Source organism: Cervus elaphus, chromosome 23 (assembly GCF_910594005.1).
Source record: "Cervus elaphus chromosome 23, mCerEla1.1, whole genome shotgun sequence".
In the NCBI taxonomy this organism is placed as follows: Eukaryota; Metazoa; Chordata; class Mammalia; order Artiodactyla; family Cervidae; genus Cervus; species Cervus elaphus.
In genome coordinates, this window is record NC_057837.1 from 9,783,143 (window position 1) to 9,806,927 (window position 23,785).

Below are 23,785 nucleotides of genomic sequence, written 5' to 3' on the forward strand. Positions count from 1 at the left end.
CAGTTTCAGTGGGGTCACAGAGGCAGCAACAGGGAGATCCGCCCACGTGAGAAACCTCCAGAGACCATGGCTCTTTTGGAGCAGAAGTGCTGCGTGGCATCTGAGCACAAGATGCAAAGCAGTAACCAGCCAGATTCTCCAGGTATAAACCAGAGCGGGCCCCATAACTCGGGATGGGTGGATCCCACACAAGTCTGTCAATAAGAGTGAGTTCCGGAGGACAAATTTACACTTCTCCACGTGGCATCACCACATCCTGACTCACTCCTGCCTTTTTCTGGTGCTACACACCCTGACCCTCACGGCTACCGCCACACACACCACTAATGCTCCTTTCTCCATGGTGAGAAAATTAATCTGTAGAACATCTTGTGACAGGCAGAAATTTCTGTTGCTACCCATCATCTTTACAATAATTATTTTAACATTTTTACAAGTAGGGCTTCTCTGATAGTTCAGTTGGTAAAGAGTCTGCCTGCAATGCAGGAGACCCTGGTTCAATTCCTGAGTCTGGAAGATCCATTGGAGAAGGGATAGGCTACCCACTCCAGTATTCTTGGGCTTCCGTTGTGGCTCAGCTGGTAAAGAACCCACCTGTGATCCAGGAGACCTGGGTTTGATCCCTGGGTTGGGAAGATCTCCTGGAGAAGGTAAAGGCTACCAACTCCAGTATTCTTGCCTGGAGAATTCCATGGACTGTATAGTCCATGGGGTCGTAAACAGCCAGACATGATTGAGCGACTTAAAAAAAAAAAGTTATAAAGTACGTGTCATGTCTTTCATGTGAAAACATTTCACATTTTTTTGCTGATAAAGTCAAACATGAGGTCCCAATCTTGGAGCTATTTTAACAGCAAGGAAGATCGAAATGCAATCGGATGCTTGCTTATGGAAGAATCCATAAGCATCCATAGAGTTGCTCTGTGCAGCTCCACTAGCCTGAAGAGGTTTGTAAAACTGTATTTCTGGATTTTAGAAATCGGCAGATAATTCCTCTTGTGCAAACACTCTGTATGTTATGTTATGTTGTGCCAGTACAAATGTGTGCTACTGTAATCTATCTTTCTGCATGTGCTTATGTATTTAACTATACCTCCAGGTAAAGTTTCATACACCAATGTAAACATATGCTCTTAGAGGGAAAGAGATGGCTCATTCACCTTGATATTCCATGTAACACCTAAAACTATCCCCAGTATGTACCAGGAACTAAGTAAATGCAGACTGAATTAAATCACATAGGAAATTCAAGGGAAAATAAATGTTAATTTTCACATGAAAACCCACTAAGTCAGTGACTCTTGGTGTTAGACTGGAAAAAAAAAAATCACATAATAGTTGCATGAAAGTAACCCAAGAATCTCACTTCAACTTTCCATTAAAGTGAAGCTGAATTACACTCTCTCCTTGACAAGAACATGATATTCTAAGACTTAACAGTCAACATGAGATTAAATATACTTAATTTAAAATATAAGCCCCTGTTTTCCTCCAAAGTGTAGAATCCACTCCATATGGACTAATGCTACAGGTAAGCCACCATCACGGGCTTGTATCAGCGGAGATGTTAACACTGAACTCTGTTCAATGCAGAGATGTTAATACTGATACTCAACAGCTGACGGCTCAGTAGGGCTACACGGTTAAGCAGAGATCCTGGAAGAACAAATATGGGTTCCACCTGAAAGTCCCAAGAATGAAAGGGGGGCCCGGAACTTTGCTCTGGCCCTGGAAGCTAGAGTGGGAAGCAAGAGACCCCGAGCACTGGGCACACAAACGCCTACTCTGTTGTGGCACGGCTGGCACCTTCTGCATGTAATCAGAGCTCTGAGTAAGCTGAGATGACAACAGCTATTTCCTGTTGGTTTACAAACTCGTTTTCATACACTGTCATTCTGCACAGGTTTTAATGAAAGACGAGTCTAGATAACTGAGGTGGGTAAGGGTTCGGTAAAGAAAACCATCACTAGTTCTGTTGTGAGCTTTAAAGTGTTTGTATGATACCATTAAACCTTTACAAGAACTTGGCTAAGCAGGCTCACCATGATACTCTCTGCTTTGAATGTAATAAGCTCTTCAGTCGGGTATCAGAGTCAGGCCGTCTCATAGGATGATTTTTAGAGCTGTGCAATGATCCATCCAAACCTCATTCGTAGTAGTTTTCGGATCTTTTCTTTTTTTTTTTTAATTTTATTTTTTTTTTTATTAGTTGGAGAAACACAGCTTAACTCTACAGTTTAACTCACAGGTCTATAAGCATGGCCACACCCTGAAACTCATCTTTCCTTAGTTCTACACCGAGGATCTTAAAACCCTAGAACACCCCACCTCCTCATGGGCCATAACCTCCTGGCCTCCAATTTCTCCACGGTCCCCGCTCCCCATTTTGGCTCTCACTGGAACCTCCAGCCTCTGGATACTTCCCTTGGTTCACTGGTGTTCACTGCGCTCCACAGGCAGACAATTCAAACTGTGCCTCTCTCAACTGAATGAGAACAATACTGAAGTTTTACACAGACTTTCACAATTCAGAAAGGGCTAGCTCAGGCCTCCTCTTATTTCATTTCATTTGCAAAAGGCCTTATTTTTTTTTATTCCTCTTAGAGGAGTGGCACAGGGGACTCTGCAAGGCCCCTAGGAAGCTTGTTGACTGCAGGGAGCTACTGTAATTTTATCTGCCGGCCTCAGTGGCTCAGAATGGCGAGAGAGCTGCCCACAATTGAAGGCCACCTGCGATCATGCCCTAGCATAGACACCCTGTCTCAGTAGCATCAGATGCCAATGAAATAAGCAGCTCTATCCTACAAAGAAAAACGAGCTATATAAAGCAGTCAACAACGCATGCTGGCAGAGAGGCAGTCAGAAAAACAACAGTTGTGTTGAACCAAAGTTTTCCATGTAGCTGGCTCAGAAGACGAAGTTAAAGTAAGTCAAACAAAACCTAACGTGACTAAAATAGGTATGTGTCTTTTTGCTTCCAGCCATCTTGAAAAAGCAACAGCGATGCAATACTACAAATCTTCAGTTAATTAATTCAAGTTTTTGGCAGCAAGCTTTGTACCCCCATCCTGCATTGCGTACCATCTGTCTACGTGAATATTCAGTTCTCACCCACAACCTGCTTCCTAACCCTTGGAATAAATGTATCTCCTCAAAACCCAGGAAAACACTCTGTTAGAGCGGAGAGGGGGTGAGGGGAAGGCCTTATATTTTAAATAAACTAATCTCATTACTTTACAATCTGCTACTGCCATCTCCTGCGTTAACGATTGGCAGCACCTTCACAACTGTGAACCGTTAAGTGTTTAAGAGGACGACTTCTCACTGGTCAATCAGATGGCAAATTTTCTGCACACACAGAAAGAAAAGCTTGATTTTGTTACCTCTAATTGACTTCGCCTCTCAGCAATCACACGTTCATCCTTGTTTCCAAACAGTTTCTTTGGAGGGAATTCAAGGGTCGCAAGCTGAAATACATATTTTATAAGAGATGGATTACTATCACACTTAGGATCTTTCGGTCATTATTAATCTGTTATTTGCAATCTCTATCACAGGGGGGTGGGGGTGGGAAGAGAAAGAGGTTAGACGTTTCAAGTTGGTAAGTCCTGCCTTGCTTGGCCACTAAACAACCGTATGACTTCAAGCAGACCAGGTGAGGCTCCGCCAGGCAGGAGGAGGTGCCTCAGAGGAAGGATGGACTTGAGTCTCAATGGACTTGAGTCTCAATGTTTGGTCCCAGATACAGAGTGGACTCTCTGTCAGATGCTAGTTCATAAGTTTCCCTTCTTAAAACGCAAGTTTGTTCTTCTTTTAGTCTTCTTCTTAAACTAGAATTATTTTTGTGTTGAGATGAAGTTTGAAAACTCAACAAGCACACTACCTGCAGAGTTTGTAAGAGAGTTTTTAGACCATTGCTGTGGTTCTTTCAACTTTCCACGTGGACTTTTCTCAGCTACTACTGCAAATGCAGACTGCCTTTGTGAAAAGAGGACTTCTCTTTCAGCCTTTCACCTTGTTTCCTAAAGAATAAATGTTTAGAATTTGTTGTAGCCAGGTCTTAGAATTTCACAGGTATTATTCTTAAGCTTCTGTTCTCGGAAGGAGAAAAATCATAGCAAAAAGGTAAGTTTTCTAATAGACTCCAAGACAAGAACTCACTAATCTGGTGCAAACCTGACCTGCTCATGTGGCTTTGGCCGAATGAATGCTGAGCAGCAATAATTGCTGCTGTTGATGAAATTCACTTTTTCCTTCCTTCCTTCCTTGCCCTGTCAGGTTCAGACACATTGAGAAGCCAATGAAGCATTATCGAGAAAAAAAAAAGAACATCTCTCCCACAATACTGGTCACAATGTGCCGCAAAATTCTTATTTCAGGCATATGCAAATCTTGGCTGATTTAAATTTATCTTTCCACAGTGGGAATCAAAAATTAAGAACTAACATCTATATATATATATATATAGGACTTTAAAACTTAGTATCAAAGGAGAATATACATACAGAAAAACACATACATCGGAAGCGAACAACATGTGAATTCTCAGCATCTCAACACACGGCAACCACCACCCAGATCAAGAAACAGAACATCCCGGGGCCCAGTAGCCCCCACTGCTCCTTCCCACTGCCCCACATGCCCTGTGGAAGGCTGGTGTTAGCCTGACTTCTAACAGCCTGGCTCAGTGCTTCCCATTCTGAACTTCACGTAGACAGCATCAGGCAGCATGAACCTTCTGCGTCCGTCACTGCTCTACCTCATGCGTGTGAGGTCCACCCCGGTAACCACGTGCAGCAGTAGCTGCCTCGGTCCTGGGGCTGAACATTCCACTGGTCTGTTCAGTCTCTGGTTGTGGGACATCTGGCTAGGTTCTGCGTTTTGGCCCTTAGGCATCGTGTTGCTATGAACATTTTTTCTATAGGTTTCCAATGCATTCCCTATAAACGTTATGTAGGGAGTCCTGTTGGTCATAGTCTTAGTGGTGGTCATATGGAATGCAAGTGTTCAGTGGTATCTGAAATTATCAAACGGCTTTCCCAAACAGTTTTACTACCGACACTCCCACCAGCGGTGACTGCAAGACCAAATGGCTTCAGATCCTCGCCAACCCCTGATGCTGTGGTCTTTCTCATCAGGGAAATTCTGGTGGGTATGCCATGATTTCTGCTATGGTTCAGATTTTCATTTTCCTAAAGAGCCGCGATGTTGAGCATCTTTTCACATGCTCATTGACCATATGGGGAGTGCCTGTTCAGCTCTTTTGGCCTTTTTTTCCCTGGTATACACCTTTTTCTTATTAAGCGTAATTCTCCTTCTTGATTCTTCTCCAGGGATCTGAAGTCTTTAGAGGCCTTTTTTTTAAAGTTAACTGAAGTCGTACAGAAGTTTCCAACTTCCACAGCTCTTTCTACCAAACCAGAGAAACCCGGGGGTGAGAGAGGTGTGGGACCTCTTTCTCCTTTTCTCACCAATGTTTCAATCTGGTTGCTCACATCTGAAATCAGTTGAAGGTAAAGAGAGAGACCATGGGCAAGGAAGTAAGACAGGCCAATTCTGAATCATGACCACTAATTAGCTAGCTAGTTTGTTTCTCTGAGCCTGAGTAATCTCTCTGAGCCAGCAGTAAACCTGCTGGGAAAAAAAAAAAACTGCAGACAATGGTAGTAAATGTTACCAGGTATATTTAGTGAAGCAACGCCAAATGCACCTTAGCAACTCTTATTCTTTACTAGAGATCTGGTCATTCTAAGAATGCAGCATGCCACATTCTGTGGTCCCCTCTCTCCATCTCTAGACTGGTGATGTGGCTTCAAGGAGCAAAGAGATTTCTGGAACCCTGCCTTCACTGGCATAAGCACACTTCCCATATGTTGCAGCTTAGAGAAGACAGGTACCCAGAACGTGTCTTTTGGGCTCTATCCAGCCGCGACTTCATCTTATACAAATGTGTTCCCCCCTCAAATGCAGTGATGTTGAAAACTTGGCAAGCATGCTTTCACAGTTGGCTGTCATTTTCTTACATGGCTGATGAGATGATGTGGTTTCTGTTGGGGAAACTCACAGTCACACTTACACACTCAATCAGAGCTGGTGCAGCGAAAGGACCTCAGGCAGATGAACCAGGTAGGAAGCAAGCATCTGTATTTCCTCATGGTCAAATGGCTGTATGTACTCCATCCTGGGATGGAGGCCACAATGTGCCATGATGATCCATCCTGTGAAATAACTGTGTATAAACTATGTGTAACACAGTTGCTCAGATTTTAGGAGGAAAAGGGCAACCTTGAACGGCACTGAGGCACATAATCCTAAGACTATAATATTCAACCATCTAGCTTCAGAGATGAAGAAACACAGTTCAGTGACTTAGAAAAGTTCCATGTCATGGGGTGGGTGAGTCCAGATGAGGAACCAGGACCGACTCCAGGTTTTCACAACAAGGTTGTAAAGGGTATCCACAGGGTATGGAAGACTGTAGTGAAGGCCTCGAGGATCAGGGATCCAGATGAAAGAGAGTAACCCCTCCTCCAGAAAACTGATGAACAGCTGCTGGCAGTGGTCAATGGGCCCACCAAGAGCTGTGCACGAACCTCAGTGGGGACCTGCACTAACAAGGAAACAGAAGGTGACGGGTCAGTGACCATCGCGGGGACAATGCGAACTGGATGGGACTGGAGGCAGGGTCCCTGGAAGCCTGTCCTGGGATTATCAGCTCCTGTCAACTGACTCCATGCATAATAAAACTTAAGAAGTGTTGGAGGGAGGGAGAGAGGGAAGGGGAACAGAAGTTGCCACGTGAAGACGTGGCACGTGGAATCTAAAAAGAAAAGATACAAATGAGATGAACTAGTAAAACAGAAAGACACTCACAGACTTAGAAAATGAACTTATGCTTTGCTGGGGGTGGGTGGGGGTGGCTATATTTAAAATGGACAGCCAACAAAGACCTATTATATGGCACATGGCACCCTGCTCGATGTTATGTGCCAGTCCAGATGGGAGGGAGTTTGGGGGAGGATGGATACATGTACACATATGGCCGAGTCCCTTTGCTGTGTACCTGAAACTTCCACAACACTCTTAATCAGCTATACCCCAATACAAAATGTTTTTGGTGTTAAAATAACGTTGCCACATGACTCACGACTCAACGCGCATGACCTGGTCCACATTCTTTCGGCGGGGCTGGGACATGAGCAAACTGAAGGAGCAAGGCAAGGCTGTGAGGCAAGGTATTAAAAAAAAAGTATTGCCTCCATTAAAATAATTACATTTACATCAGAATCAGCTCTCCAGCCTCGTCCCTCTGAAAGAATGGCAACTACCTCCATTTCTCCTTTTTAGGGAATCTTGACAGTGCTGTTTAAGCCTTGCCGTCTATACGCTCTTAGGTTGAATGAGATGAAATTGCCAATTTTAAAGTTAAAAATGGTTGAATATCAGCAATTCCATCAGGTTAAACTCCATATAAAAGTTCTGGCATTTTTAAACGACCTCTGAGGCGAACATACATTCCCAGCTGCCTATACCTGCCAAGGGCAAACATTCTCAGTTGTGGGATTGTTGATCAGCTACATCTAAACCAGTATTCTTTCAAAGGAATATTTTTCTTAGAGCACTCAAAGATACAACAGAACTGGGAACATCTTATATTTAAAACATGCAACACTAGAACCTCCCTGGCAGTCCAGGGGTTAAGACTCCAAGCATCCCCTGCCAGGGGTGTGGGTTCCACGCCTGGTTGGGGAGCTACAATCTCATGTGCCTCCTGGCATGGCCAAAACAAACAAACTAACTAACAAAAGCAGAGCTGAAACAACAGCCAAGGAACCGGGGAAACAGTAACAGTACAGTGGGCACCAAAGCCACTTAGGGGCCACTCGCTGTCGATACAGAATGGATTACAGGCCCACTTTCAACATCAGCCCATCTTTTGAAAGGAAAAAAGCAGAAAAGACCATCATAGTCTTTTCTTGGATTAGAGGGAAACGGGGCAGGAACTGATGCTTCATTCTCAGCATTATAAAAATCCTTATAATCCTTTGTATCTTTAATATTAGAAAAACCCTTAGAAGAATTAGACATCTGGAGTAGAAGAGAGGCCTGAGCGTTTCCTCTCTCCAAGTACGACCACCTCATTTCTTCTGAAGCAGAACAGCACAAGTAATCCTCTGTAGGTTTCATTTCTGGACTATGAATTCTTTAAGCTGTCCAAATGTTTTTAAAAATGGACAATTTACCAAGATAAAAAGAATCACTCGTCAGGACAAATGATGTGCCCGGGAGAGCCAAAAATAGGGAAAAGATTTCTATTGTGCAGAAAGTGTTGCTGTCTGAAAAGTAATATTTCCAACAAATGAAGAATACAAGCGAGGCTCAGCAAGGAGGTGACTGTCCCTGACGTTTCCTCTCGTGGCCTACATACACTGACATATGTTGTTTGTTTGTTTGGCTTCTCATGTTAAAGAGAAGATTGAAAGTAAAATCAATGATATTATCTGGATATTTACAATTTCTTCTCAAGTTCTTCATAGTTAAGATTTTTTTTCATTTTTATGGCTTCATTTTTTTTGAACCTAGCACATAGTCAAGTCTGATTTCCATAAGAAACATCGTCAGGAACAGTAAACATCAGTGAGTGGAGGAGAGACTCCGCTTTCATTTCCTCTGTAACCTCTGACAAAGGAGAACACAGTGCCCTACCTTTCTAAAAATGAACGTTCCTGATGTCCTATATTCCTCACAACAACTCATGTAAGTATTTCTGACTTGTATAAAAATGATCAAGCTACTTGGGACTCAGTATTAAGGAAAAACTAACTTTTTTATTTGTACGAAATTCTGTCAGAATCATTTTCTGCCAGTTAGCTTGCTAATTTCTACTAAAGAGAGTATGCTGGGATTTTTATTGCAATTGTATTGAAACAACAGATCACTTTGGAAAGAAGTGACATCATAAAGTCTCGAGTTCACCATTCTATGAAAAAATTTTTAAAAACTTCAGCTTCATAAAGAGCAAAAACCATCAATTTCCCCTTTGAACTTTCATGGAGAGAGTCTCATGTTAAAAAAATATGATTGCAACAGAAATACTCTTCCTACAAACCGTAGCATTTGATGAAACAGCTCTGGTTAAAGACAGTGGACTAAAGCTTTTATTTGTTCCCCTTATTGCCTTCAAAAGCACCAAAGAGACGAAAAGTAAAAGAAAGATTCTGACTGCAAAGTAGGAAACCACTAAGTCTACATGCCGGCCACGTGACCCCAGGGAGCCCAGCTTCCCCGCTGCCCCTCCAGGCTGGGGGCCACAAGCCACTTACCAGAGCTGGCAACCAAACCCCTAGGTAGGTATTCCATGAAGCTATGATTAAAGACTGAAGCTGGGGACAAGGAGAAGGTGGGGGACACCCGAAGCCAAGGGGGGCAGCGAGGGCTGCTAGGGGAGAGCCCAGAGCTGCTCAAGGTGTAGGTGGGAGAACAGCCCAGGGGCAGACACCTGACTTCACTGTCACAGGCGCTGACCCCACAGTCCCCGCAAACACCAGAAAACAAGAAAAGGCATGTCTCAATGTGAAGGAAAAAACTGGTGGGACAAAACTTATAAAAATTCCAGGCAAAGGTTTAGGTATGTGGTAGACTGCTGCCTCCCTCTCCATAGGACCTGTGCCCTCCTTGTCCCCATGATTCACTGGTGCTCTCTTCCCCCAAATTAGCCTACATCGTAGCCAGCTAAATATAAAACCACACACTAAAGCCTGTCTGCCTCAGCTGCTTTCACATGACACATCGTGTCCAGCTTGCAACAAAAATGACAAGGCATGCTAAAAGCCAAAAAAAAAAAAAAAAAGACCACCAGTCTGAGACTATTCTAAAGTGAAAAATGTTGACTGAAAAAAGAAAATCCAGTGATACCATGCCCTCCTCCCCACTCCCTCTACCTGCTCAAAAAAAAAAAGAAGCAAGAAGAACTCAAGAAAGAGATGGAAAAAACAAAACAACAACAAAATAGTAGAAAGAAAGTCCCAGTAGAAGAAAGAAAAAGTTAGAATGACGACAATAAGAACACAGATTAGCTATTAGAGCAGGAAAAAAACAAGGCAAAATGAAATGTGCTAAAGGAAAGAAAGGCTTCCCATGTGGCGCGAGTGGTAGAGAACCTGCCTACCAATGTAGGAGATAAGAGAAGCAGGCTCCATCCCTGGCTCAGTTAGATCCCCTGGAAGACGAAACAGCAACCCACTCCAGTATTCTGACCTGGGAAAACCCATGACAGAGGAGCCTCTTTGGTCCATAGGATCCCAAAGAGTCAGACACGACTGAGCACAATCGTAAGGGAAAGAAAATATGGTCCTAGAAGTTTATAACTAACACAGAAATGTCTTTAAACTGTGCTGGCCACAGGTAGACATTCTCAAACAGATAAAACTCTGGTAAAACAAATCAAGGTGAACCTTTAAAAAACATACTGGATGACCAAAAAATTCCAACAAGAGACAGTACAGTCTAAGGTTCTAAGGAATGAAGAAAGCAAGGTAAAGAAAATGCTGCCTCATTTTAAACTCACAACTAGGTGAGAATTACGCATAATTTATGTATAAAAATGTACTACAGTTTGACAATATAAAAATAATAAAAATTTTAAAACCAGGTTGGTGGGAGTAAATACACTGGGAGAATCTTATCTTTAAGATCATTTATAAAAGAGAAACACAATTGATAATTTATAAAATGGAAACACACCACATGAAAGCTAGCGTCTATCATTCCCTTCTCCAGGGGATCTTCCCAACCCAGGGATTGACCCCGAGTCTCCTGCATTGCCTGCAGATTCTTTATTATCTGAGTCACCAGGGAAGCCCCATTATTTTAATAGGCTAACAGGGTTTTGTCAAGAGAACGCACTAGTCATAGCAAACATCCAACATAAGAGATGACTCTACACACGGGTGTCAACAAACGGTAAATACCGAAATCAGATTTTATTACATTCTTTGCAGCCGAAGATGGAGAAGTTCTATGCAGTCACCAAAAACAAGACCTGGAACTGACAGTGGCTCAGATCATGAACTCCTTATTGCAAAATTCAGGCTTAAATTGAAGAAAGTAGGGAAAACCATTAGAACTTTCAGGTATGACCTAAATCAAATCCCTTATGACTATACAGTGGAGGTGACAAATAGATTCAAGGGACTAGATCTGATAGACACAGTGACTGAAGAACTATGGACAGAGGTTCCTAACACTGTACAGCAGGCGATGATCAAAACCATCTCCAAAAAAAAAAGAAACTTCAAGAAGGCAAAGTGGTTATCTGAGAGGGCTTTACAAATAGCTGAGGAAAGAAGAGAAGCAAAAGGCAAGAGAGAAAGGGAAAGAAAGACCCAACTGAATGTAAAGTTCCAGAGAATATCAAGGAGAGATAAGAAGGCCTTCTTAAATGAATAACGCAAAGAAATAAAGAAAAACAACAGAATGCGAAAGACTGGAGATCTCATCAAGAAAATTAGAGATATCAAAGGAAAAATTCATACAAGGATGGGCATGATAAAAGACAGAAATGGTAAGGACCCATGAGAAGCAGAAGAGATTAAGAAGAGGTGGCAAGAATACACAGAACAAGTGTACCAGAAATGGGTCTTAATGACCTGGATAACCACAATGGTGTGGTCACACACCTAGAGCCGGACATCCTGGAGTGTGAGGTCAAGTGGGCCTTAGGAAGCATTACTATGAACATAGTGGAGGTGATGGAATTCCAGCCGAGCTATTGCAAATTCTAAAAGATGATGCTGTTCAAAGTGCTGAACTCAATACACCAGCAAATTTGGAAAACTCAGCAATGGCCACAGGACTGCAAAAGGTCAGTTTTCATTCTAATTCCAAAGAAGGGCAATGCCAAAGAATGTTCAAACTACTGTACAACTGCACTTATTTCATATGCTAACAAGGTGATATGCAAAATCCTTCAAGCAAGGCTACAGCAGTATGTGAACCGAGATCTTCCATATGTACAAACTGGGTTTAAAAAAGGCAGAGGGACCAGAGATCAGATTGCCAACATTCACTGGATCATAGAGAAAACAAGGGGATTTCAGAAAAACATCCAACTTATGCTTCACTGACTACACAAAAGCCCTTGTGTAGATCACAACTAACTGTGGGAAATTCTTAAAGAGATGGGGATACCAGACCACTTGCTTGTCTCCTGAGAAACCTGTATAGGAGTCAAGAAGCAACAGTTAGAACCAGACATGGAACAACGGACTGGTTCAAAATTAGGAAAGGAGTACAATAAGGCTGTATATTATCACCCTGCTCATTTAACTTACATGCAGAGTACATCATGCGAAATGCTGGGCTGGAAGAATCACAAGCTGGAATCAAGACTACTGGAAGAAATATCAACAACCTCAGATACGCAGATAACATCACTCTAATGACAGAAAGCAAAGAGGAACTAAAGAGCCTCTTGATAAGGGTGAAAGAAGGGAGTGTTGGCTTAAAACTCAACATTCCGAAAACTAAGATCATGGCATCCTGTCCTACCTCTTCATGGCAAACAGAAGGTGAAAAAGTGAAAGCAGTGACAGATTTTATTTTCTTGGGTTCCAAAATCACTGCAGATGGTGACTGCAGCCATGAAATTAAAAGACATTTGCTCCTTGGAAGGAAAGCTATGCCAAACCTAAAAGCAGAGACATCACTTTGCCAATGAAGGTCCATATATTCAAAGCTATGGTTTTTCCAGTAGTCATGTATGGATGGATGTGAGAGCTGGACTATAAAGAAGGCTAAGTGCCAAAGAATTGATACTTTCAAATTGTGGTGTTGGAGAAGACTCTTGAGGGTCCCTTGGAGTGCAAGGAGATCAAACCAGTCCATTTGAAGGAAATCAGTCGTGAATATTCATTGGAAGGACTAACGTTCAAGTGCCCATACTATGACTACCTGCTGCGAACAGCCAATTCATGGGGAAAAAACCCCAACGCTTGGAAAGACTGAAAGAAAAAGGAGAAGAGGATGGCAGAGGATGAGAGAGATAGACAGCATCACTGACTCAAAAGACATGACTCTGAACAAACTCTGGGAGACAGTGATGGACAGGGAAGCCTGACATGCTGTTTTTTCTTAAAAACACACTATTTTAGAGGTAATGGTGGAGACAAATTTAACTTGAAGCTCAGAAATTTCTTCAGTTTTGATTTTCTCTCCCTTTGTTATATTCAAGTAAAATAAATTTAATGTTTCCAATTAAAAATGGCATATATACAATGACCCCAATGTTATAAAGTTATTTTATTCATTCTTCCTATTCTTTTTCTTCTCATCTTAATTTCTTTGTATCAATCTACATATCCGTCCCTTTACCTGCCCCTATCCATTTCAGTACTTTAAATAATGTTCATTAAGTAGTAATATTAATTATATTCAGAGTATGATTTTGAGTAATCTGTTGCTTTCTTCTTGTATTATGTGAAGCTTTTATAAATGAGCATGCATCATTTTTAGAGGAACAATAAAAAGTGATTATTCTCTGTATATACTTAAAGGAATGGTTAAATTAACATCATATGCCTTTTTCCTTTAATAACCTGAGATTTAGGGCAATCAGATTTCAAGTCTCAGCTCAGCCAAGAGCTGCTTGGATAATGTCTCTAGTTCTTAGTTTCATCGTCTATTAAAATGAAGGAGCTGAACTGAGATATTTCATTTTCGAGCTCTGAAATCCTGTATCTCAGGTACTAATGATTAAAATCTCTCCATGCTGAGTTACGAGAAGCACTTTTAGAAACCATGGAGATACTTAACTTGGCTATATCACATTTGAGAAGCGTACCTTACTTCCTGTAAAGTCTTCATAGCATTCTTATTTTAAGTAAGGTGAACATGTGTATGGGAAAACAGACCAATGTAATAATGAGATGTTACTGTTCAAGAGGTTGTAGAATTGAAAAAGGATAGAAACAAACGGGAATGCAGTATTCATGAGAAAACCTTTAAAATGGTATCACTTCCTGCTACAGTCATTATCCTTAGAGCAGGAGTGGGAAATGATGCAGACATTTTAGCTCTTATGGGAAAATTGTACGTTAAAGTTAAAAATGATGATTGAGGTCAAATATACTGGATATTTGTGAGAGACACGACAGGTCTAGAAAACACTGGAAGGAAACTGAACAACAGCCCTATTACCTACACTGCATAACTGTGAAATCTAATTATACAGAGTAAAACACAGGAAACAAATGAGGATTAAAATAGCACACTTCTTTGACCTAAGAGAAACATAATGGCAAGCTCATTCTGCAATTCAGTAAATAAAACATTATTCTAAAGATAAATGTATTGAAACAAAAGCCATAAAAAAAAGAAATTGATAATTTTGAAGCTTACTGCTTTTCAGTGAAATCTGTCTTGCTCTTTTTCTCTGACTGTGGAGTCTAAAAATCCAAGTTATCAACTTTTATTTTGCATAATTGAGAAGCAAGCCCATAAGTTTCAGGCTGAACAATAACTGTATAGCAAGAATCACGAACAGAGTAAGAAAAGACAGTGGTTCCTTATAATACTAGCATTGCCAATTTATGTAATTATTTGTGAATCTCAGTTTTGAGAAAATGAAAACAGAGTATCCATTTATTCATCAAGTTGGCCAGCTATATGTATATTAGAAATAGAGTCAGCATTCTCTGCTGCTTCGTAATATTTCTAAATGATCTCAGCATGAAATTTTCATATACAAGTTGGCTTTTCCCTTTTTGATTCCCAATGAACTGACAGAGCCTAATGTCTTCTAAGAGCAATCTTGCTCAAACTCTGACTTCAACGTTTATTACATTATAATAAGATAGGTCGGCCAGGCTGCTGCCATCAAAAAGACAAATTAAATGTAATGGAAAAGTCTGTTTTTATTAGAAGCCTTTCTCTCTTGGCCAAGTTCACTCTAGGTTAGTCAGGTGGTCTTGCAGGCAACAGACAGCATAGATTTTGATAAATGGCATCGTTGTTTCTTTGGATATAAATAATGGCAGCCTTAATATAGAAAAGAAATTAAAGTCAGCAATAAAAAAACCTCACCTATCTTTTATGGTTTTATAACAATTAAGCAGCTAAAACTGGGTTATAAATCACTGGAGGAAAACAGAACAACAACTAATAAAGTATGGAATCCTGACTAATGAAAGGAAAACATTTGACTTTTGTTACCACCTAATAAAAGTGTACTTTATTGTCATTCCTCATTTACTAGTCATTTTCTTTACTCCTGTAATATGTGGCTACCTAAACAGTACCCAGTTTTTTTTAAAGATTAGCGAGAAATGGGACTTCCCTGGTGGTCTAGTGGTTAAGACTCCACACTTTCAACGCAGGGGCATGGGTTCCACCCCTGGTGGAAGAACTAAGACCCCGAATGCTGCATCGAATGGCAAAAAAAAAAAAAAAAAAAAATCGAGAGAAAAATTCTACATGGCAAAACTACATGGTCAAATCAGCTTTAATCCACCTCTTGCCAGCAGACATAACTACAGGACAACTAGCAGCATCTGAAACACCCACATACTGAAGGTTTATGGTTGTAAATTTCAGCTTCTCCAGCTTTTGAGAAATGCAAATAATGAAAACTCATCAAAGAGCTGCCATAACTCTCACAGCTGACAAGAGGGAAGCATTTCTGACTACTCAAAATTAATAGCAGCTCCCAAGGCCTTATAAGAACAGCTGTCACTGAGAAATATACTCACAAACAAATACGCAATTCTCCTCCAAGTTTGACTTATTAGAGGCATGAAGTGGCCACTCTTCAGGACAACCTAGATAATCAAAGGAGCAATGAGCTTCCTTTAGACCTCTGATATGGTAACATGAGGGGCTTCCCTGGTAGCTCAGCTGGTAAAGAATCCACCTGCAATGCAGGAGCTCTCAGTTTGAATCCTGGGCTGGGAAGAGCCCCTGGAGAAGGGATAGCTTACCAGCATTCTTGGACTTCCCTGGTGGCTCAGATGGTAAAGAATCCACCTGCAATGCGGGAGACCTGGATTTGATCCCTGGGTTGGGAAGAGCCCCTGGAGGAGAGCATGGCAACCCACTCCAATATTCTTGCCTGGCAAATCCCCATGACAGAGGAGCCTGGTGGGCTACAGTCCGTGGGGTCACAAAGAGTCGGACATGACTGAGCAATTAAACACAGCACACGGTATCATGAGAGAACCACGCAGTATTTATGAGCATGTGCCAGGCGCCTAGCTCAGAGCCTGGCACATCCTAGGTTCTCTTAAGCATCTGCCCAACGAACAAGGCAGAATCCTTTGCTGGTAGTCCACATGCAACAGCCAGCAATTATAATTAGGACATTCCACCATCAGAAGCTGCTGTCCTACCATCACTGAAGCACAGAAACTAGGTGAGATTCTAGGTGTAAAACTACAGTTGGAAATGCACTCAGACTTCCCTGGCAGTCCAGTGGTTAAGATTCCATGCTTCCACTTGGGGGGTGGGGGGCGGGGCACAGCCTTTGATCCCTGGTTGGGGAACTAAGATCCTGCATGCCACACGGCACAGTCAAAAAAAAATAAATGTACTTATGAATGCACTGCCTTCCTTATATTTGGTACAAAGACTGTAATTTAAAATCCTACTCCTCCCAAAGCCAATATCAATTTTATTTAGGTATGAGCCAGGTAAGACAGATTTGAGGACATTCATGCATGTCGCAACAATTTTGCAAAGTGAGAAACATTTCAGATCTATGAGTATTTCATACTGCATTTTAAAGAAGAATTATGCAGCTGAATTAACTCAAATGCTTGTATTTTCCATCTGTTACGGTGATGCTAATTTGTCCCTTTCAGGGACTAAGAACGTGACAGAAACCTGTCATTGCCTTGACATTCGATAGAAGGAACCCTATTTCTAGTTTTCATCCATGGGGTCTTGCTATGTAACAGATCTTTACAGGCAAGAGATAATCTTCTTTCTGGTCTTGTCTGGAGCACTCTGCAAACTCCCCCTTTTTGAGTGACCATGGTCATGGAGACTCTGGGCCAAGAAGAAGGCCTAGGAGTCAGAAGACATGAACCTCGCCTGGGCCCCAAGTCTTGAGGTGACTCCAAACAAAACTCTCTCTGGGTATTTGATATCTAATTTCTAAAATGAAAACTGGACTACCCAATCTTTAAGGCGCCCCTGGAGTATGTATGTTTCATAATGTGCAAATGGTTCCAACCCAGTTACAGAAGTCTCCTTGCTGGATAGGAAAGCCTACTATGAGTCTATCTTTCATAGTCTTTGGTGCTCAAAGAGGCTATCAACCTGTTTTCATTGTCTGGTTTTCAATTTGCTTGTCATTAATTTTGACAGGATTATTTGTCACTGGAAATCAGCTTTTAGATTTGGTGATCTATAACAAGGACTATAATAATGAAAAATCAATAACGCTCCTATGGTGGATGCAAAAGAAATGACAGGCAGCATCTTAACCAGTGATTCAAAGAGCATCATTTGGGGGCTATTTTTTTCCCTAACTACAAACACCCTCAGATCCCATGTCAGATTACTGAATCAAAATCTCTTAGCTTGGGGCCTGCATTCACGTATCTTGGAAAATCTTCTGAGCTAATTAATGTCTTTCTCTCCCCAACCCACCTTTGAAAGCAGTGATTTAAATACGGATTATCTATCAGGCAGAGAGGATGGTGTAATGCAAGCCATACAGTGAGATACCTGGGCCTCTGATAATGTACCAGATCAGGGAGCTGGCAGTGTTCTATTTTTTGCCTACATAGCTGGTTGCTACTTAAAAATTCAAGGAGGCTGAGTGCTTGATGCGGCTGAATTTATCTAAGGCTTACCGAATGCTCCCTGTGGCTATGGTTGGTAGCTTTACAATTTGGGTGGTGAGTAGATTTGCAATTTTTATATTAAATTTGGAATGCTGGTTGTAAAACTGTTTAGAATGCATTTCAGTGATGGATGGCAGATAGCTGTCTAAGACAAATATAAAGCCAGTAGCCGGTTTCTTTTCTTTCCCTTTTTTGGTGCTGCTTTGGGGAAACTACTTGGGAAATAAAGAAGGTGAGAAATGGTCCTATCAGTACAAACTGAAAGTCCATATACAAATGACATAAGCTCCTGCCTAATCGTTTTCTTCTCCCAGTGATATTTACTGGGCACCCAGAGACTGCCAGAAGTGAGACTCAACAGTTGCTCTAACACAGCAATCTTTCATGTTCTACTTGAAGGCTCTGAAAGTGCTTTTCTCCCTCAGCTCCACATCAGGGAGAAAGGAGCCCCCCCGGGAACATGGCTGATGGATGCCGATCCTGTCTGACACTAGGGCACTCTGAAGACTCACTGTGATAACTCAGTTACGAGGCAGACAGACAGGCATGCCTGTTCCCAGTAACTTAGGCTCGGCTCTCACCACACATGGGCCTTAAAGTGCCCTTAGCATTTATTTTGATTGTACGTTTTAATACTTAAAATATCCTATTTTCATGGTTCATCCTCTTGCCTCTGGGCAGAACACAAACCTGCTTCAGAATCACCATTAGCCAAGATTATAAAAGGGCCCTCAACAATAGATTCCAACGCTTAACTGCTTTCACCACGAGATGCTTCTCTGGAGGCATAAGGGGTCCATTAGGCTCTAGTACTCGGGAGGACTCCTTGTTGAACGTACTAAAATGAGGTCCTTCGCATCTCTGGACTCCTAAAAGGAGCAGCTCCCTCAGTGACCCTCTGACCTCCTAGCCCCATGTCCTATACCTCATTCAATACACTCAGCCCATCAGACCACTCAACCAAGGAGGGGAGGGGGGAACGGGATGGGATACGAGCTCTTCATCATTCATTCTAATGGTTGAAAGGGAATGAGCTTTTAAAATAGTCTTTTCTGCTTCTGGATGAGCTATGCTTTTGTCTTGATGGACTCTCAGACTATGACCTGGACCCACAAGTAAACTTCACAGACATTAGACATCAACAGAAAACTCTGCCTCATCCATAGAGAGAAGAGGATATTTAATGGGGCTCTGTTTCCGAGCACATAACTTCACTGGTATTTAAAAGGGTTACATTGATTTTAATAGAGTGGAAAATGTACAGTTTTCATACAGATAAAGCACACTGCAGCAGTGATTCACATGACCAAATTTCAAAGGCATGCTCTCTGGCAGACACTGCACGATTCTTTGTAGTTACTTTTCAATAACGTGTTTCATCTGAGGCTCTCACGATCTTTTACAAACTAGCTGTGGCGTAATCATTTTATAGATGTGGACTCTGAAAACACAGGGTTTAATTTGATGAAGATTTCATACAAGGTCAATGAAGGGGCACGGAGAAGGGAAGCCAGGAGGAGCACTATCTTGCACAATAAATGTCAGTGCATCAAGGGGACAAACTAACTCAAAACAGAAGGCAAAGCTACTTAGGATCCAGAGGAAAATGCTAAGATGACAGAACATAAATAGATAAAAATAAAACAACAATTTTAAAACCCTTGAATAATGCAGCACCTCCATCCAGGGAGCACTCAGCCCGCACACACAAGTGAATCTGGAAACAGACTGAGTGTAATGCTTACATACAAGCCCGGTCACCTGCAAGCAGCCTGCTCATCTTCAGTATTATTCAGGATGAATAATTTAGTTTTCTTTTTTTGTTCTGAAATTTGTCACCATAAAAAATAATGGATTAAATTTTTCTGTGATTTTTGCTTTTTCCCTGCCCACAATCCCCACACCCCAGAGTTTCAGGGAATCCACTGACTTCTCATCCTTTCAATTCACAAGTTCACTTTGTGTGTACCCCTGAGTTCCTTCTATTTTCTTCACAGACATATGTTACACCTACTAACCAACAACCCCTGCCTGTGTTAACTGGTTCACCACCCAAGTGTATACAAAGCATCCCTTAGGAGCCCTTCAGTGGACATCATTCTCCTTAAGGAGACATTACAGTAAATAATTAAGCAAATGAAAGTGAACAAACAGGGAGATTAGAAGACTTAGCTGAACGATGCGTAAGGAATTCTTAGGACCCTCTCACTAATGGGGTGAAGGCTCTCAGGGGTCTCAGTCACGCCGTTTCTGCATGCTTTCCCTAACCTTGCTTTTTCGCAAACTGGGTCTTTAAGGACAGGTGAACAACTACGAGAGTTCTTCCCAGAGACAGTCAGCACTTGCAGATAGGTAGATATCTTACAGAATGTACAGGGTGGTCTTCACAACAGTAAAAATCCAGAAACTGCCTGAGGGGCGGTCAAGTGGATTCTTGGAACCTGATCAGCTGACACGCCAACTGTTACCAGGCACCACTGCTCATGGGAAGATGATTCCTCGCTTAACAAGTAGATAAACTGTTTGTGAGCCAGGGAAACCATAGCTATCTGGGAGGAAGCCACAGCTTAAGGCTTCTCTGAGTGAGGTGACTCTTGTAATTCAGCATGTCCCGCATGCAGATTCTGGATATTCTGCCCATGGAGCTGTTCCCAGAGAAAGTGGCTCTCTTTTGCCTAGGATTCTATACAGCAGACTGGTTCCTCAGGCCTCCCCACACGTGTCTCTTACCACCTAAATTATTATACCCTGGGAGAGGTGGGGCAAAGACAACAGCGCCTAGACAGCCATGCGGACTGTGGGGTTCACTGCGGCCAGGCCCTCCCTGCGCCTGGGCCCTGCTGGCAAGCAGTGATCTCTGTCTTACATCGTTCCTGGGCCACCCGGGCTGAGCAGGGCCTACAGACCACGTGGAGGCAGCTGATGACATCAAGAAGATTCACATTAGATATAGGGATGGAGGTCATACGAACAATAATAAGAGTGACTATAACGGACGAACACTTAATACATAGATTCTTGATCTCAAATCCCAACACACACTCGGCAAGGAAGGCTACACCAAAGAAATGTCAATTTTATGGAAAAAAAAATAAATAAAGCTGATATTCATCTTGATATTCAAGCTTCATCTTGAAAATCTTAAATGGACAATGCTGTCCTCTCAGCAAAACAAGTTGACTGTGATCTAGAATGACATGCTACTGTGTACTTAAGAGATGATGCTTCTCCTCATTTCTGTTTGGATATTGTTTGGTTAGAAATAGGAATCAGAGTTGAGGTGCCTGGGCTTCTGCTCATAGGCTGTGTCACAAGAGGCAAGTCTCGCACTTCCAGCAGAGACCACGAACGTCAAAGGCAGAGCACAGCTTGGCAGGATGCACTCAGTGAATGGTGAGATGTCCATCAGAGCCGAGCCCTCGGAAAAGCTCCTTGGCACTGGTGTAGTCCCACAGGGTTTGCGGTTAGCTCGGCTTCCCTTTCTCCAGGCGGTGTTGTTTTAGGATCTCACTACGTGATTTCAACCACTACTCATATTCTCTCTTCTCTTTCAAATTCAGGCAAACTGTCTGCAGTTTCTCTTTCATAAACTGGTTTTTGTCCTCATAAGGAAAAAACTGAAATCATGAAGCTGGACTCAGCATGGAAAAGCAACTTACAGTCTTCGTTATTTACATCGGGAGTCCATCTTCAGGAAATGGGTTTCTGGGAAAAGACGCCTGTTAACAGAATGGCAATTCCAGCCGGGCTTCGATATTCAGACCCTCCTTTGCAGCACCCAGTGTGATGGGTTTCCCATGGCCCCACTGAGTCTCGGCCCTCCTCTCTACGACACTTGCCCCTTTTTACAGGGCTTTTAATTCTGGAAACACATTGAGCTTGGTCCCACCCCAAGCCTTTGCACCTGCTGTTCTCTCACCTTCAAATGAGCTCACCTCCAGATCTTCAAGCCTCCGTTTCTTTCCGCACTGAGATCTCAGCTCAGTCTCACTCTTCTGAGATCAGCTTTCTCACCAACCCACCTACAGCAGCCCACCGCCCGGCTCACACTGTCACAGTGCTTCGTTGTATTTCCCCATGGCACTTAGCACCATTGAAAACCCTCTTATTTACTGGGTTTCACTTGTCTGTTTATTGCACATTTTCTCTGACTCACGAGAGGATGGGTGCGGTAGTGTCGATCACAACTGCATGCACACTGCAGGGCTGCTCCAGACAGATTTACCGCCGGATGAAAGGGGAAACCACCTCAATTTTTTTTTTTTTTCATTTGAAAGCCACTTAATTTTTTCACCATGTACGTAATACACTCTTCTTCCTTCTGAAAATAATTTTACACATGTGATCATCTCTGTTCATTAATTTTCCCTGGTACCACGCAATAGCTTCAGTTCACAAGTTAACTTATTGTTGACCTCAGGTGACTTGTCTTCTACTATATCTTTAAAGATTGCTTGTGTCGGCTCTAAAATTTTCTTTAAATGTTGATGCAGTCAGTTCAGTCACTCAGTCATGTCCAACTCTTTGCAACCCCATGAACCACAGCACACCACGCCTCCCTGTCCATCACCAACTCCCGGAGCCTAACAAAACCCATGTCCATTGAGTCGGTGATGCCATCCAACCATCTCATCCTCTGTTTTCCCCTTCTCCTCCTGCCTCAATCTTTCCCAGCATCAGGATCTTTTCAAATCAGTCAGCTCGTCGCATGAGGTGGCCAAAGTATTGGAGTTTCAGCTTCAGCATCAGTCCTTCCAATGAACACCCAGGACTGATCTCCTTTAGGATGGACTGGTCGGATCTCCTTGCAGTCCAAGGGACTCTCAAGAGTCTTCTCCAACACCACAGTTCAAAAGCATCAATTCTTCGGTGCTCAGGTTTCTTCACAGTCCAACTCTCACATCTCATACATGACCACTGGAAAAACCACAGCCTTGACCAGATGGATCTTTGTTGTCAAAGTAATGTCTCTGCTTTTTAATACACTGTCTAGGTTGGTCATAGGTCCCCTTCCAAGGAGTAAGAGTCTTTTAATTTCACAGCTGCAGTCACCATCTGCAGCGATTTTGGAGCCCAAAAAAATAAAGTCTGACACCGTTTCCACTGTTTCTGCATCTGTTTGCTGTGAAGTGATGGACCAGATGCCATACTCTTAGTTTTCTGAATGTTGAGCTTTAAGCCAACTTTTTCACTCTCCTCTTTCACTTTCATCAAGAGGCTTTTTAGTTCCTCTTCACTGTCTGCCATAAGGGTGGTGTCATCTGCATATCTGAGGTTATTCATATTTCTCCCGGCAATCTTGATTCCAGCTTGGGCTTCATCCAGCCCAAGCGTTTCTCATGATGTACTCTGCATATAAGTCAAATAAACAGGGTGACAATATACAGCCTTGACGTACTCCTCTTCCTATTTGGAACCAGTCTGTCATTCCATGTCCATTTCTAACTGTTGCTTCCTGACCTGCATAGAGGTTTCTCAAGAGGCAGGTCAGGTGGTCTGGTATGCCCATCTCTTTCAGAATTTTCCACAGTTTGTTGTGATCCACACAGTCAAAGGCTTTGGCATAGTCAATAAAGCAGAAATAGCTGTTTTTCTGTAACTCTCTTGCTTTTTTGATGATCCAGTGGATGTTGGCAATTTGATTTCTGGTTCCCCTCCCTTTTCTAAAACCAGCTTGAACATCTGGAAGTTCATGGCTCACGTATTGCTGACACCTGGCTTGGAGAATTTTGAGCATTACTTTACTAGCATGTGAGATGAGTGCAATTGTGTGGTCGTTTGAGCATTCTTTGGGATTGGAATGAAAACTGACCTTTTCCAGTCCTGTGGCCACTGCTAAGTTTTCCAAATTTGCTGGCATACTGACTGCAGCACTTTCACAGCATCATCTTTTAGGAGTTGAAATAGCTCACCTGGAATTCTATCACCTCTACTAGCTTTGT

At 42.3% G+C, this 23,785-nt stretch overlaps 1 protein-coding gene across 1 annotated transcript in view; it reads right to left on the reverse strand.

Annotated features, from left to right (window-relative positions):
* Window positions 1-23,785, reverse strand: part of KIF16B (kinesin family member 16B) — a 279,477-nt gene that overhangs the window by 25,489 nt on the left and 230,203 nt on the right. The window contains exon 25 of the mRNA XM_043884699.1: window positions 3,384-3,467. Coding sequence (XP_043740634.1) covers window positions 3,384-3,467 — 84 coding nt within the window. The remainder of the gene's footprint in view (window positions 1-3,383; window positions 3,468-23,785) is intronic.